The sequence below is a fragment of the Macaca nemestrina genome, chromosome X, assembly GCF_043159975.1.
Source record: "Macaca nemestrina isolate mMacNem1 chromosome X, mMacNem.hap1, whole genome shotgun sequence".
Taxonomy (NCBI): domain Eukaryota; kingdom Metazoa; phylum Chordata; class Mammalia; order Primates; family Cercopithecidae; genus Macaca; species Macaca nemestrina.
In genome coordinates, this window is record NC_092145.1 from 115,327,561 (window position 1) to 115,344,216 (window position 16,656).

The window sequence follows — 16,656 nt, forward strand, 5'->3', positions numbered from 1 at the left end:
CTAAAGTTCCTGTGTGTGCTGAGATAACACCAGTGAAAAAGCCTGGCATAGGGCCCAGCACTTAGAACTTACAGAAAGTGTTAGCCTTCTCCCAACTGTGTTATACCAACCACATTTTCAAATAGTAGTCACTAAAGAGGCTTCTGCATCAAGCCTTCACATGCAGCTCCCATGCCACCCTCCAGAATTCACCTACACACAGGCCCACCAGCAACAGGCTACCTTTGCACAATATTCTCTGATGGCTACTCCAGAGCCCCAGCTCTTTCCACCACACTGTGGTCCCCTAGATGGGGCCATTGCTCAGCCCACCCCAATCCAGATGTGATCCCACTGTCATCTATTTCTGGCGAGATTCTCCGTCTGGACAGGTCTTCCCATGAGACAGAACCTGATAAGGAGCTAGGGCAATTCTGACATTACCGAAGGTCCACATAACTTCTAAATTTTGGTCTGGTCTGAAGGAAAACCTGTTCTTGCGCTAGTGATGGATGAACTGTCTTATCTGTAGCTTCTAGAGGGAAACAAAAGCATATCTCTTTTACTTTTTAAGTACCTCCATCACAGTCATGAAATCATCTGTCAAGACTATTTATCTTTTACGTTTCCATTCTGGTAAGAACCCTTTAAATGAGGACACTGCTGATTGCTGGTGATGTGTTTTGAGCAAACACTCCGGGGTATGGATGAAAGCCAATCGCAGGTCAAATGACTCCTCAGGGAAGTTACTTCTCCTCTATTCAGATTTCACTAAAAGCTTCCAAGATGAAAGCAAACTTAGATTTCAGTCTTAGTTGCTGTCCGTTTTTGTAATTAACAAGTGTTTTTCCTTTAGCTAGTGTTATCAGGCAGGGTCCTACCAGAGAAACAGAACCAGTAGGAGATACATATACATGTCCAGATTTATTTCAAAGAATTGATTTACATGATTGTAGGGACTGGCAAGTCCAAAATCCATATGGTATACTAGCAATCTGTAAACCTTTGGGCAGAAGCTGATGCTGTAGTTTGCAGATGGAATTCCTTGTTCCTTAAAAAAATCCGTTTTGCTCTTAAGGGCTTTGAATGATTGGATCAGGCCCGCCCAGATTATCTAGATAATCTCTTTTACTTAAAGTAAACTGATTGTAGGTGTTAATCGCATCTATGAAATGCCTTCACAGTAACACCTAGACTAGCATTCGATTGAATAACTGGGGAATACAGCCTAGCCAAGTTGACACAAAATTAACCATCACAGCAACATGTCTGCTAAATTTTATCGACCGTCTTACAGACTGTTAAGGATTGTGGTAGAGAACTGTGACAGCCACTCTCAGTATCACCCTGAACCAAAGGCCCCTATCAAGTAACAACATAGCCAAGCAAAATTCCAGTCGATGGAGACATTGACTGGTCGGCTGGCTTCCCAAGGGATAGCACCAGACAGGAAATGCAAGGATGAGGAAACCAGGCACGGGAGGGAGAGGGGCAACAGAGGTCCAAGGTTTGGTTATCTTTTTATTTTTCACTGGGAGGTGGTAAGTTAGCCCTGTTGCCCATGTATGCAGATGCGAGAAGTGATTTAGAAACTCCAAAGCAATTGGTAATCCCCAAAATGGGTGTATCTGGTTTGAAATGAAACCTTATTTTATCGGAAATGGCTGGTTTCCCAATTCTGCTTGCCATTGGCCAATATAATTGTGGGTTTGCACATGGCCAGCACATGCCAAACAGAAGTAGACAAAGGTCTCACTCTGTAAGTGGGACCTTGGGGAGGAGCTGCCTGCATCATAAAGGGAAGGGGTAGTACAAATGGTCTCTTAAGCCTGTTCCTGCTGTAGTTAAAGAGGTGGTTCAGAACCTTCTCAGCAAATATATCAGTTATCTATTGTTGTGTATTAAACCATTTCAACACATAGTGGCTTAAAACAGCAATCATTTATTTTGCTCATGAATATGCAACTTGAGCAGGGCTTGGTGGGAAAGGCTCACCAAGCTCCATGTGGCATCAGCTGGGGTGGTTCTATAGGGCATAGAGGTTCCACTTCCAAGATGGCTCAATCACATGGCTGGCAAGTTGGGGCTGGCTGGCAGTTAGCAGCCCTGCTGCAGTGAGTGGGAGACCTTGGTTTTCATCTCCACGTATGGCTCTCCATGTGACCTGGGCTTCCTTACAGCATGGTGGCTAGGTACAAAAGCAAGCATCCAAAGAGAGAACCAAGTAGAAGCTGTATCACCTTTTAAGACCTAGGCTCAGTGTTTTGTATCTTCACTCTTGCACCGTGCTATCCACCAAAAGTGAGTCACCAAAGGCAGTCCATATTCCAGGGGAGGGAAATGAGACTCTATCCCTTGATGGGAGAAGTGACAAAGAGTTTGCAAACATGTTTTAAAATCACCTCAGCAAACAATATTCTTGTTATCCATCCTCACGTTGAGTACTCTCTCTGACACCTCCTTTCTTCTCACCAACAGCCCCCAACCATTCAGCTTATCACTAAGACTAGTATATTCTGCTACCAACAGATATCTTCAAGTCTTTGCATTCTCTCATCTCACACCTCAATCATTGCATCTTCCTAACTGACCTTCCTGCCTCCATTATTTCCTCCTGTGATAGTTAGGATTAAGTTCAGTTGCATGTAACAACAAATCCAAGTAACAGTGGCTTAAACAAGATCAAAATACACTTTTATTCATTGCAACAGGGTCTCACTCTGTTGCCCAGGCTGTGCAGTGGCACAATCATGGCTCACTGCAACCTCCACCTTCTGTTCTCAAGTGATCCTCCTACCTCAGCCTCCTAAGTAGCTGCGTCTACAGGCATGCACCACCACATCTGGCTAGTTTTTGTATTTTTTTGTAGAGGCAGGCTTTCACCATGTCACCTAGGCTGGTCTCAAATGCCTGGAGTCAAGGGGTCTGCCTACCTCGACCTCCTAAAGTGCTGGGATTACAGGCATGAGCAACCATGCCTGGCCAAAATACACTTTTAAAAAAAACATAAAAGAAACTGATACATAGCTGTCCAAGGCCAATATAGTGGCTCCATGATTGTCAGGGATCCAGGCTACTTTTATTCTGCTGCTTCACAGCCCTTAGTGTGCCCTGATCCAAGATGGCTGCCTGAGCACCACCCATCACTTCCACATTCCAGCCAGGAAGAAAAAAGTGAAGAAAGCTACATCCTCTCCCTTTAAGGACTCTTCTCAGAAATTTTTACTTATATCTCATTGACTGGTACCTAGTCACATTATCACACCTAGCTGCAAAGGAAGCTGGGAATGAAATCTTTATTTGGGGTGGCCATATGCCTAGCTAAAATGCAGGGGCCAATAACTAGCAGTATTGGCCACACTCCTCTGAATCTATTGTCCACAAAACAACCCAGAATCGCTTTCCTAAAACGTATAGCTGAGCATAAAATGTGTATCTGCTTAAAGGCTTCAGTGGTCCCCTATCCCTTCTAGATAAAATCAAAATTCCTTAAAATGACTTCATCTGTCTTCCATTTTGGGATTCCTCTCTGTTCACTCTCACTAGTGATACTCTAGCTTCAAAAAGCCCTAACCACCTGTAGCTTCTAGCACATTCTCTCTCCTCTCAACATTTTTGCATATACTGTTCCCTCTGCATGAAATACTCTTCCACCCTCTTTGCAGGTTCAGGCTTCAGCTTAAACTCACTATCTTTCAAGAAGTCTTCTAGCATCTGTATTAGTCTATTCTCACACTGCTGTAAAGAACTACCTGAGGCCAGGCACCATGGCTCATGCCTGTAGTCCCAGTACTTTGGGAGGCCAAGGTGGGTGGTTCACCTGAGATCAGGAGTTTGAAACCAGCCTGGCCAACATGGTGAAACCCAATCTCTACTACAAATACAAAAAAATTAGCCAGGTGTGGTGGTGCATGCCTGTAATCCCAGCTACTTGGGAGGCTGAGGCAAGAGAATGGCTTGAACCTGGGAGCTGGAGGTTGCAGTGAGCTGAGATTGCACCATTATACTCTAGCCTGGGTGACAAGAGTGAAACTTTGTCTCAAAAAAAAAAAAAAAAAGAACAAAAAGAACTACCTGAGACTGGGTAATTTATAAAGAAAAGAGGTTTAATTGGCTCACAGTTCTTCAGTCTGTACAGGAAGCATGGCTGGGGAGGCCTCAGGAAACTTACAATCATGGCAGAAGGCGAAGAGGAAGGATGAAAACTCACTCCTTATCATAATAACAATAAGGGGGAAATCTGCTCCCATGATCCAATCACCTTCCACCAGGCCCCTCCTCCAACACTGGGGATTACAATTCCACATGAGATTTGGGCAGGGACACAGATCCAAACTACCACACCCGCATGGTGTTAGTGGCATCTGTATTAGTCTGTAAAGAACTACTGGAAACATTCATGAAAAAAAAAGCCTAGGTTCGTATCTCCAAGTCTTATCCCAAGAACACAGTGGTGCATATAAAAACGCTCAAGTGCAGCCTCATAGTTGTGATATCGAAGTCAAATGGCAGAAGGAATCGAAAGAGCCCATGGCAGGGAATGAATTCAACCTGGGATCAGCCTTCTTTCCAAGGGCAGGGTGGGGGGGCAATGGTGGGTAGAGACACAGGCAATGCAAAACTCAGATGGCCAGCTGAGGGCTGGGGAAAGGTGGGGTCCACCGGCTCTCCCATTCTTCCTCTTCCCCACCCTGTCCTCGGCCTGCCGAGTGCCCTCCTGCCGTGCTGCCCAAGAGAGCGCATTCCCTTCTCTGTTCCCTGGGTCTCTGTGCCCCACCCCAGTGTAGCCTGTGGTAGGGGAGGAGGCCTCCCATCCCGCCCCCGCAGAAGTGCTCTGGCTCCTCTCCCCAGCCACAGGGATCTGCCCCCTCTTCCCCCTGGGCGGAGCTACCCAACACCTCCCACCCCGCAACTCCCACCCCTGTAGGTCGTTCCCCCACGCCTCACCTGGCCCCCCAACCTCAAGGTCTCCCTCATCCCCAACACAGGGTCTGCCCATTCCCCCTCCTGCTAATCCCCCACAAGAGCTTAGCATCCCTCTGTCTTCTCCCACCTCTCTCCCACTTGCGCGTAGGGCCTGGCCAGTCCGCTCCTGCGCTGCCCTTCGCAGCGACTCCTGGATCGCGTGGTCAGGCGCTATGCAGAGGTGGCCGACGCTGGCAGCATCTTCATGGACCATTTCACAGACCGCGACAAGCTGCGCCTGCTCTACACGCTGGCTGTCAACTCACACCCCATCCTCCTACAGGTACGCAAGGACCTGGCAAGCCCTCTAGGTTGGGGGTCAATCTTGGACTTGCAGAAACCGCCCTGGATTGAGCTCTCTCCCTCCTTTTACTGCCTGTCTTGGGGCCACTAGCCCGTGTTAGGTCCTTTCTGGCATGTGTTGGCTTCTGCAGTGTGAAAGTGCTGTGGCTGCTGTAGAGGAAACAGGTGTGGGAGCCCAGAGCTGGGAGGCGGATGGGGATAGGAGGGAACAGTAGCCACCTTCACTGCCTGAGCAGCCCTGAAGGGCTTTTGTGAAGGAGGCCAACTTTGACCTGTGCCTCAAAGATCAATCAGATGGGATCAAGCTCAGGAAGTGGAGAAATAGCCAAGGAATGACCCACCCAGAGATGTACCTTGCAGCTATGCTTGGAAAGGAGGGGGGGAAAAAAAGGAAGTAACTCCTACATGTCCATACACAGGGGAATGGTCAAATAAATGAAGATGCATTAAGGGCCTGGAGATACACTGGTCAACCAGACAAGTATGGTGTCTCCTGCCTTCATGCAGCTTCCAGTCCAGTGGTAGAGACAGACACTTAACATGGAAACAAACACCCATAAAATATGTGGAGCCCAATCACTCCAACTGACCCCTGACCTCAAGGGTAAGGACACAGGGGTCACATCATGGACACAAAGGGAACTAGAAAGTGGGGGAAAGGAGGTGGAAAAGGAAGGGGAGTAGAGAGAGAAAGAGGGAAGAAGAGGAAGGAGAGGAGGAGAAGGAGGAAGAAGAGGACTAAGAAAAGGAAGAGGAAGGAAGGCGGGAGAGGAGGAGAGGGAAAGGAAGGAGGAAAGAGAAGGAAGAGGAGGGGGAAAAGGCGCAGGTAGAGGAGGAAGAAGCCACAGCAAAGACAGTTAATAAACACTGGCCAAAGGGATGATGACTGAACACATAATAACAGTTCTCATTTACTCAGTCACCTGCATTGTGCTGAAGGTTTGACATCATCTCATTTAGCGCTCACAGCCACGCCCTGAGAATATTATTATTGTCCCCTTTTCCAGATGAGATTCAGTGGAGTCCTGAGATGTGAAGTGACTCGGCCCAAGTCACTTTTAGCCAACATCAGCAATAGAACCCAAATGCAGAGCCATCTGCCCTCAGAGTGTGGCCCTCAGAGGCCACACTCTTCCCGCTAAAACCTGCCTGGCGACATTGGCCTTTGAAATACTAGAGAAGGAAAAGGAATTGCCAGTTGTCCTGCACTCTCACAGATCTTTTCTCCCAGACTTTGGCTACTTCTAGGCCTGGCTCCTGAGAGGCGTGGGATGAGAGCATGGGGCTGGGACTCAGCCCTGGGCTCTGCCCAGGAAGGGCAAGGCATGGAACCCAGGAATGGCGATGTGGCCGCACCTGTAGACAACAGTAGGCCCAGGACTTCCCTCTGCGGTACATAGTAAGAAAGGTCCCCTCCGGGCCAGGTGCTGAGGCTCACACCTGTAATCCCAACACTTTGGGAGGCCAAGGCGGGTGGGTCACCTGAGGTCAGGAGTTCGAGACCAGCCTGGCCAACAAGATGAAACCCAGTTTCTACTAAAAATTACCAAAAAAAAATTAGCCAGGCACAGTGGGGTGCGCCTGTAATCCCAGCTGCTCAAGAGGCTGAGGCAGGAGAATCGCTTGAACCCGGGAGGTGGAGGTTGCAGTGAGCCAAGATGACACCACTGCACTCCAGCCTGGGCAAGAGACTCTGTCAAAAAAAAAAAAAAAAAAAAAAAAAAAAACAGGTCCCCTCTAGGCAGGGGAAACTCAAATGGGCACGGGTTCTTCACAGTGCAGTTATGTGGGTTAAAATGGGCAGAGGACTGCAGAAAACCATCAGAAAAGGGGATGCCTTTATTTTTTAAAGAAGGAAAACAAGGAATAAAGTGCTGATGTAGCCATTCTAGATATAGCTGCTTCAATAAATAGTCAAGAAAAGGTTAGCCAGGATTCCTCCCCACTTTTCATCTCACAAATCCACAGGTTCGGACCTCTTTCAAGGAGGCAGAGGAGACAGGTCAGGGCTTCATGCTTCCCTAGGCCAGTTTTAGGCTGTCTGAAAGGTTCCAGTTAGTTGGGGAACATCTGTACGATGAATGTAGCTACCCCAGCCAGACAGATTCATGCATGGCTGGCAGGAGAGAGGCTTAAGGCCAGTATAGTAGTTCCCAAAACTTCAGTCACCCACAGACCACCCTTATGATTTTTGCCCTGTCCCAGAACGAGGTACCTGTACTGTTTATTTTTATTTATTTATTTATTTATTTATTTATTTATTTATTTATTTATTTTGGAGACATAGTCTCACTCTGTCACCCAGGCTGGAATGCAGTGGCATGATCTCAGCTCACTGCAGCCTCTGCCTCCTGGGTTCAAGTGATTTTCCTGCCTCAACCTCCAGAGTAGCTGGGATTACAGGCATGCGCCACCACTCCTGGCTGATTTTTGTATTTTTAGTAGAGACAAGGTTACGCCATGTTGGCCAAGCTGGCTTCAAACTCCTGTCCTCAAGTGATCCACCCACGTCGGCCTCCCAAAGTGCTGGGATTATAGGCGTGAGCCACTGTACCCAGTTGCTGTTATTTTTAAAAATATTTTTCTTTAGTAGCCAGGCACGGAGGCACGTGCCTGAAGTCCTAGCTACTCAGGAGACTGAGGTGAGAGAATTGCTTGAGCCCAGGAGTTTGAGGCTGCAGTGAACTATGATCGTGCCACTGCACTCCAGCTTGGGCGGTAGAGCAAAACCTTGTCGCTTTAAAAAAAAAAAGTTTTGCTTTAAATCAGACTTAAGTTGATCCTCTATTATTTTTCCCATAGCCTCTTCCTAAGCAGTGATATCTGTGAAATCTCAAATAATCCTATTTTTTTCAACTGTACAACTCTTAAACATATTTCCCTGAATCCCCGATACTATCTAAAATTGTGGCAAGTCCATTAACATTCTCATACCCTACTTGGAGGAACTCTGTTGAAATGCAGTCTACGGCCGGGTGCAGTGGCTCAAGCCTGTAATCCCAGCACTTTGGGAGGCCGAGACGGGCGGATCACGAGGTCAGGAGATCGAGACCATCCTGGCTAACACGGTGAAACCCCGTCTCTACTAAAAAATACAAAAAACTAGCCGGGCGAGGTGGCGGGCGCCTGTAGTCCCAGCTACTCGGGAGGTTGAGGCAGGAGAATGGTGTAAACCCAGGAGGCGGAGCTTGCAGTGAGCTGAGATCCGGCCACTGCACTCCAGCCTGGGCGACAGAGCGAGACTCCGTATCAAAAAAAAAAAAAGAAAGAAAGAAATTCAGTCTACTACAAAGAAATGACAGCAGCCTCCTTTTCTGAATCTTCCCATCTGTAATAGAATTAAAACATGGGGAAGAGGAGGGACGGGGCACTGCCATGTTCCCAGAGGTATAAAAAAGGTTGAGAGACTCTTCGCTGACGTGTTTTGAGATGCTGATCTTTCTGTACTTGCAGTGAGGGACAGAGATAGAGAGATGATAGATAGATAGATAGATTAGATAGATAGATAGATAGATAGATAGATAGATAATAGATAGATAGATTGATAGATAGATGATAGATAGATAGATAGATAGATAGATAGATAGATAATAAATAGAGATAGGTAGATAGAGTTAGAGGTATAATAGATGATAGATAGATGATAGATGATAGATAGATAGATAGATAGATAGATAGATAGATAGATAGATAATAGATGATAGAGATAGATGGATAGATAATAAATAGATAGAGAGCTGTCACCAGATTTTTCTCTCTAATCCTCCTCCTTCTGGCTTGGCAGATCTTCCCTGGGGCTGAGGGATGGCCGCTGCCCCAGTACCTGGGCTCCTGTGGCAGATTCCTCGTCAGCACCAGCACCAGACCGCTGCAGGAATTCTATGGCGCACCCCCAGATCAGGCAGCCGACCTTGCCTACCAGCTCCTGGGTGTCCTGGAGTCTCTGAGGAGCAACGATTTGAACTATTTCTTCTACTTCACCCATATTGATGCAGGCATGTTTGGCGTCTTTAACAACGGGCATCTGTTCATCCGGGATGCCAGTGCAGTGGGTGTCATCGACAAGCAGGAAGGTACTCAGCATGGGCCTGGCTGAACAGCTGTCAGAGGGGAAGTCAGGGTGACAGGAGCTAGGGAAGGGTGGGTCAGGGGTCACACTATTGGGCCTTTCCCATCTCCGCGTGTCACAGTGAGAGCCACTCAAGTTCAGAGAATGTTGGATTTCATGTAAAATGTCCCTCACTCCTATTTGAATTTCTACTCTAACTCCATCTCCAAAGGGGAAGTGGATTTGACCTTGTCCATGAGAAGCATTGTGCAGAGTGGCACAGCCCCCAGCTGCACCCTCCCAGGGCAGTGCTGTTGTGCAGTTGGGTCTATGTGGCCCAGGACCTGCTTTGACTCTCCTCTCTCTCTCTCTCTCTCTCTCTCTCTTTCTCTTTCTCTCTCTCTCTCTCTCTCTTTCTTTCACTCTCTCTTTCACTCTCTCTCTCCTCTCTCTCTCTCTCTCTCACACACACACACACACACACACACACAAACACACACCTTTTGGGTCCATCTCCCTCTCAGAGTCTTTCTCATCAGATGCTTTTACCCTTTATCTAAAACTTAAATTATCAGGTTGATTTACTGGTATATTTTGCAATCCATTTTGGCACAATTGCTCTGTATAAAGTTTTCAAAGCAAAAAAGCACGGAACCGAATGAGGCAGATGACTGAATTGTGTTGCTCACTATGTGTAAAGTTTCATTCAGGGTTCTAGAACCCTTCGAACACCCTAATCTCTAATGCTCACCAAATTTTCTGAGCCCAATAAGAGGACAAAGGATTTTTTTTCTAATTTCTGATTTTGTTTGTATGCAAAAGCTTACAAAAATAGACAAATTAAACCACACTTATTTATTTCCTGATTTGCCTTTATTAAGAAGAATCAAATCAGAAGAAATGAGGCTGATTCCAGAATATTCCGGATATGTAAATCATGAAATGTCATTCACACTACAACTCATTGAATACATATTTGGGATTACTTGTTTTTTCTCCTAACTTTGCATTTAATTTTGTTTTTCGTTTCTGTTTTTGTTTTTGAGAAAGAGTCTCACTCTGTCACCCAGGCTGGAGTGCAGTCGTGCAATCTTGGCTCCCTGCAACCTCCACTTCCTGGGTTCAAGTGATTCTCCTGCCTCAGCCTCCTGAGTAGCTGGAATTACAGGCGCCTGTCACCACACCCAGTTAATTTTTGTATTTTTAGTAGAGACGGGGTTTCGCCATGTTGGCCAGGCTGTTCTCGAACTCCTGACCTCAGGTGATCTGCCCATCTCAGCCTCCCAAAGTTCTGGGATTACAGGTGTGAGCCACCGCGTTTGGCCCTCACTTTGCATTTTAAAGGCGCAAATGAAACCAGTCCCAATAATTTCCTGAGTTCCCTAATTTAGTAATAATGAGAGTCTAACAATATGGATGTGATCCCTACAATTACCAGCCTAACTTCTGGTAGGGGTAAGTGGGTTTTCCGTGCCCAGGCCTCACTCTATTGTAGCAGAGTGGATTCCTTCCACGTGCTTCTCAAAAGGAGCCTCTGTGTCCCTGAGTCCTAAATCTCCTGGTGACAGGGGAATGCCAGGAGACTGTACTAGTTCACCCAGTAATTTTTTTTTTTTTTTTTTTTTTTTAGATGGCGTCTCGCTCTGTTGCCCAGGCTGGAGTGCGGTGGTGCAATCTCGGCTCCCTGTGACCTCCGCCTGCCGGGTTCAATGTTTCTCCAGCCTCAGCCTCCTGAGTAGCTGGGATTACAGATGTGCGCCACCACATCCGACTAATTTTTGTATTTTTAGTAGAGACAAGGTTTCACCATATTGGCCAGGCTGGTTTAGAACTCCTGACCTCAAGTGATCTGCCCACCTCGGCCTCCCAAAGTGCTGGGATTACAGGCGTGAGCCACCGCGCCCAGCATCAACCAGTAGTTCTAATTAGTGGTGCCCTCCCTCAAGGAGCCCAGGTGGCAGGGTGTATAATATTTCTCATTTCTTTTCTAGGCAGCCAAGAAGCCACCAGAGCAGGAGAGAATAAAGACATTTTTAGCTGCTTGGTTTCCGGCTGCCAGACCCAGCTGCCCTCCTGCGAAAGTGTCTCTGAGAAGCAGAGCCTGGTGCTGGTGTGTCAGAAGTTGCTGCCTCGACTTCTCCAGGGGAGGTTCCCCTCACCAGTGCAAGACGACATAGACTCCGCTCTTGCTCAGTGTGGGGACAGCACCCGCCCAGACCCAGAAGTCCTTGGAGCCGCCAGCTGGCTGAAACACATCTTGAGGCCCCTGAGAACCTGTGACTCTAGATTTGCCTATCGTTACCCAGATTGCAAATATAACGATAAATTCTGAAGGGCTGGTGTCTAGCTGGCCTTGGGGACAACACGCTTGGCTCTCCATTCCCCCTGTCGGGTTGCTGCAAGGTTGAAAGAAGCAGCACTTCTTTAAAGATGAGAAGAAAGGCACATTTCTCAGGGACTGAGAGGGGAGTTGTGCGATACCATGTGGCTGTCTCTGCTGGCTGGGACATCCTGGCAAAGCCCGGGGTGGGCATCAGAAGAACTGGGGATGGACGCTCACTCAATGTCTTTGAGCCTCAGTTTCCTCTATTCTCCACCAGACTCTCCTGAGTGTGAAAGAAGACAGAGATGGAACCACCATTGAGCGTATATCCCAAGCATGGGTCTTGGGACACACGCTCACCACCTCCATCCCAGGTGGTTACAAAGTGCGTTCTGGAAAAGCACAGAGGCGGGGAGCATGAGAAAGAGCCGTGCAGGTCAGGAGGCTGGAGTGGAGGGAAGGCAGGGGAAAGACAGGCTCCCTGCCGCTACCACTTTAGACTCAGACAAGAGGGGTCCCCTTCCTGCTCCCTATGGCCCTGCCTCACTCCCCACACCATCACAGGATGAGGAGACTGCAGGCCATGGGGACATGCCTGCCACCGCCTACAGCCTGGTACCTGAGGCTCCATACACCTGTGCATGGAGCTTCTCATGGTGTGGGAAGAAGCCAGAGGTAAGAAGATAAGGGGGGGCCAGTGGGGGACCAATGTGTTAGCCCAAGTCCTCCAAGAATAGGTGTCAAGATAGAGTGAACGGGACAAAGATTTGTTAGGGGCAATGCTTGTGTGAAAGGAAAGTAGGAGGGAGCCGGAGAAGACTGGGAGGACCATTAAGTTGAGCCCCAGTGAAGGAGGGCCCAGCAGGAGTTTGCTAAGCTCAAAATCGAAGAAAGTTCACTAAGACTGTCAGGGTGTCCTCAAGGCAAAGGCAACCATCAGAGGAGCCCTGTGTCTCCCACAAATAGACCCCGTTAGCATCCCTGCTGCACTCAGTGGTTGGCGGAAACAGCAAAGATAGATTTCAGAGCACAGCAGCAGGGGCCCCTGGTCAGCCCCGCTCCCTAGAGCAGGAGATCTGGAGTGGGAGAACATTCTTTTTGTAGCCACAGCTGAGGCCCTGGACCAGCTCTCTCCACACCACATGCTCCAAGTTGGGACTCTAAGGAGTCTAGGAATTTTCCTTTAAACTTGGCCTTACAGGTCACTCATCCGAAAAATATTTTTTTCAAGGTCAATCAATAGAACATACTTGATTCAACAGTTTGTTTGTTTGCTTTTGAAATATTTAGCCACATGGTATGTAGGCTTCCACGTGCTCTCTTGCCCTGGCCCCTGAAACATAAGCAGGGGGCTCTTCTCTACCTTTGCCCAGCCTCCCTGCCAGCCTTTAACCCCAGGAACCTCTCAGTCTACCTCCTCTTTTACCTCAGATTCAGGTATCTGAATCCCCTCCTTTAAAGTCAAAACAGGCTGGGCATGGTGGCTCACACCTGTAATCCCAGCATTTTGGGAGGCTGAGGCAGGTGGATTACTTGAGGTCAGGAGTTCAAGACCAGCCTGGCCAACATGGTGAAACCCCATCTCTACTAAAAAGTACAAAAATTAGCCAGGTGTGGTGGTGTGTGCCTGTAATTTCAGCTACTCGGGAGGCTGAGGCAGGATAATCGCTTGAACCCAGGAGGCAGAGGTTGCTGTCAGCCAAGATCACACCACTGTACTCCAGCCTGGATGACAGAGCGAGACTCCGTCTCAAAATAAATACACAAAAATAAAGTCAGAAGACCTGGCTTAACAGACCTCACTGTGCAGATAAGGAAACTGAGGCCCAGGGAGGAAGAGTGATCTGCGGAGATATTTCCAGAACCCCTGCAAGCTGAGCCCCAGGGAAGGAGAGAAGGTCCGGCAGGAGCTTGCTAAGCTCAAAATCGAAGAAAGGTTCAGCAAGGCTGTCAGGGTGTCCTCAAGGCAAAGGCAGCCATCAGAGGAGCCCTGTTGCTATTAGGAGGCTCCTGTTGCCCTCCCCTTCCGCCTCCGACTTTCACCTGTGCTACCCAATTCTGGTCCCTTCACTCCCATTCAAAAATGGACTCCAGAAAAGCCTTATTTTGTGGAGTACCTGGTTCCCTTTTGGGTTTGTCTCTTGACTGCTACAGGCACTGCCCCAGGGCAACCATGACAGTGAAGATGACTGGCCAAGCTTGTGGACTGGCCAGCAAGCTTAGGCTGCCTGAGACGCTTTGAAATGGCTGCCTTCTGGCTTGGTCTGGAGGATGAACACCCTTCTCACCTGCACAGCCGCAGTCCCTCTCCTGCTGGCCTGACTGCAGCTGTCCTCCCAGCTGGCCACCTGACCAGAGACCAGGAGAGAGGCCACAGCCTCCAGATCCTCCAGAGTCCCATGGAGGACGAAGGCTTACCAGAGAGACCCTCTGACGCACGAGCCAGGCCCCAGCCCTTCTCCCTGCATCCAGGTGTGTTTCCACCGCAAAATGCCTCCACACGATGCGTGACTTTGGCCCTGTGTGGGCCAGTGCGTGGTCTGAGGTAACCCTCGAATCCCTCCACCACACATCTGTCCACCTGCACGGATTCAAGGTGAGCACTTGCCCCCTTCTCTCCTCCAGACCAGTCGCCTGAAATTCTGAGCAACATTCCTTCGAAACCATCATGTAACCCTTGGTGATGCTGAGTCCAGACAGGAAATGCAGACTTGGGACCCACCTGTATCAGCAGAAAGAGACCTTGTGCCCCACTTGTCTGAGTCCCAGGATGGAGTAAAGGAGAAAACTGGCGAGCTGTCCCCTGAGGAGCTGTTGGGAGATTGGTTTTTAGTATAAATTACAATAAAATTCTGTGTAAGCTGTGATATGGTTTGGATGTTTGTTCCCTCCAAATCTCATGTTGAAATGTGATCCCCAGCGTTGGAGGTGGGGCCTGCTGGGAGGTGATTGGGTGATGAGAGAAGTTGCCTCAGGAATGACTTGGTGACCTCCCGGAGGTGATGAGTGAGTTCTCTCTGAGCTCACTCAAGATCTGGTTGTTTAAAAGAGTGTGGCACCTCCCTCCCCCACCTCTCCCACTCTCTCACTTCCGCTCTCACCGTGTGACACGCCTGCTCCCCCTTCGCCTTCCACCATGATTGGAAGCTTCCTGAGGCCCTTACCGGAAGCAGATGCCAGCCCCACACTTCCTGTACTCCCTGCAGAACCATAAACCAAAATAAAGCTCTTTTCTTTATCAATTACCCAGCCTCAGGTATTTCTTTACAGTAATACAAAAATGGCCTAATACAAGCTGGCTGCTAAGGAGAGCAGGGCAGATGTCAGGCAGGTCCTACACATGCTTAGGGGTGACTTAGAAATAGTTCCGCAGCTAGTGACTTTTCCTGGGTTCAGGAGATCACAGAGTCCTTTTCTCATACACCTTCACAACAGAGCAGATGTTCTTGTCAACATGCCTGAAGACCACAGGTCCCACTCAGCTGCCTTCACGGAACATTTCCCCCCTCCCCACAGCCACCTGCTAACCCTCCCCCACTCACCCTGTGGTGGACACGGAGCTGGGCCACCCAGCTCTCCCTTCAAGAAACAATGCTCTTCGCAGTGCGGGAGCATGGTTGACACGCAGCATTAAGCCATCAGGCCCTTCGGGCTCTGCCTCAGCCACACAGAGTGGCTTCACTAGAGGTCACACCCTTCCTAAGGCATATCTAGACCGAGTAACTAGGCATGGAGAGGTGCGAAGGCCCAGCAATTTTGGCCCATTGAGCAACAACTCTAACAGGCAATTCTCCTTCCAGAACTCCCCACCAAGCTGATCAAGACTTGCCTCACAGTTTAACGTCCCTCTGCCCATCCTGCTTCCTCTGCATTCTTTCTTTCTTTCTTTTTTTTTTTTTTTTTTTTTTTTTTGTGAGACAGGGTCTCACTCTGTTGCTAAGGCTGGAGTGCAGCGGCACAACCTCGGCTCACGGTAGCCTCTGCCTCCCGGGTTCAAGCGATTCTCATGCCTCAGCCTCCTGAGTAGCTGGGGTTACAGGTGTGTTACTCCCAGCTAATTTTTGTTTTTTGTTTGTTTGTTTGTTTGTTTATTTTTAAGTAGAGATGGGGTTTCAACATGTTGGCCAGGCTGGTCTCAAACTCCTGGCCTCAAGTGTTCCCCATAGCAACCAGAGCAGATGCTGGGAAAATGTTCTTGCTGAGGGTAATGACTGCGTTCTTTAGCCCTTTTCACTTGGAGTACTTCATACACCATACTGGCCTTACATGGGATAGAGTCACTTCCTCAGGAACTATGCCTTCCCTTCAATAGCCAGGAGACAGGAGAGTCAACACTCCAGTGACTTCAGGCGGAAAGAAATTACGTGTTGTGTATTCTCAGTCCCCCGGAATTTGATTCGAGGCGTTAGGGTATTTTTATGAATTATGTCAGCCATTGTCTTTAAGCCCGCAGGACACGCTACACAATTTGTGGCGCCTGGTGCAAAATGAAAGCATGAGGTCCCTTGTCCAACAATGATTAAGAATCTCAAGACAAGACAGCAGAATATTAAACCAAACTCAAGCCGCCTGTGATTGCATTGGTTGCAGGTCCACAAAGCTGACCCCGGGTGCCTGTAAATACTAATTCTCCCTACTTTTGGCGTAGAGTGTTCTCAGCATTTGCTGGGGTCTCATTTGACCTCCACATCCCAGGTGAGTAGGTGTGGGACTAGCAGCAATACTTAAAATATTTAGGCTGGGCATGGTGGCTCACGCCTGTAATCCCGGCATTTTGGGAGGCTGAGACAGGAGGATCACCTGAGGTCCAGAGTTCATGACCAGCCTGGCCAACATGGCGAAGCCCTGTCTCTACTAAAAATACAAAAATTAGCCAGGCGTGGTGGCACCTGCCTGGAATCCCAGCTACTCAGGAGGCTGAGACATGAGAATTGCTGGAACCCGGGAGGCAGAGGCTACAGTGAGATCGCACCACTGCACTTCAACCTGGGTGACAGAGTGAGACTTCATCTAAAAAAAAAAAAAAAATTAAAATTAA

At 48.5% G+C, this 16,656-nt stretch overlaps 1 protein-coding gene across 2 annotated transcripts in view; it reads left to right on the forward strand.

Annotated features, from left to right (window-relative positions):
* The window catches only part of DIPK2B (divergent protein kinase domain 2B), a 53,595-nt gene extending 40,203 nt beyond the window's left edge, over window positions 1-13,392 (forward strand). Inside the window, exons 3-5 of one of the 2 annotated variants that reach the window (XM_071089314.1) lie at window positions 5,054-5,227; window positions 9,032-9,246; window positions 11,291-13,392. In XM_071089314.1, the coding sequence (XP_070945415.1) occupies window positions 5,054-5,227; window positions 9,032-9,246; window positions 11,291-11,627 (726 nt within the window). In that variant the 3' untranslated portion in view covers window positions 11,628-13,392. Of the gene's footprint in view, window positions 1-5,053; window positions 5,228-9,031; window positions 9,321-11,286 lie in introns of both variants that reach the window. The other variant, XM_011710667.3, reaches the window with a different exon arrangement.
* Window positions 13,393-16,656: the final 3,264 nt, after the last annotated feature.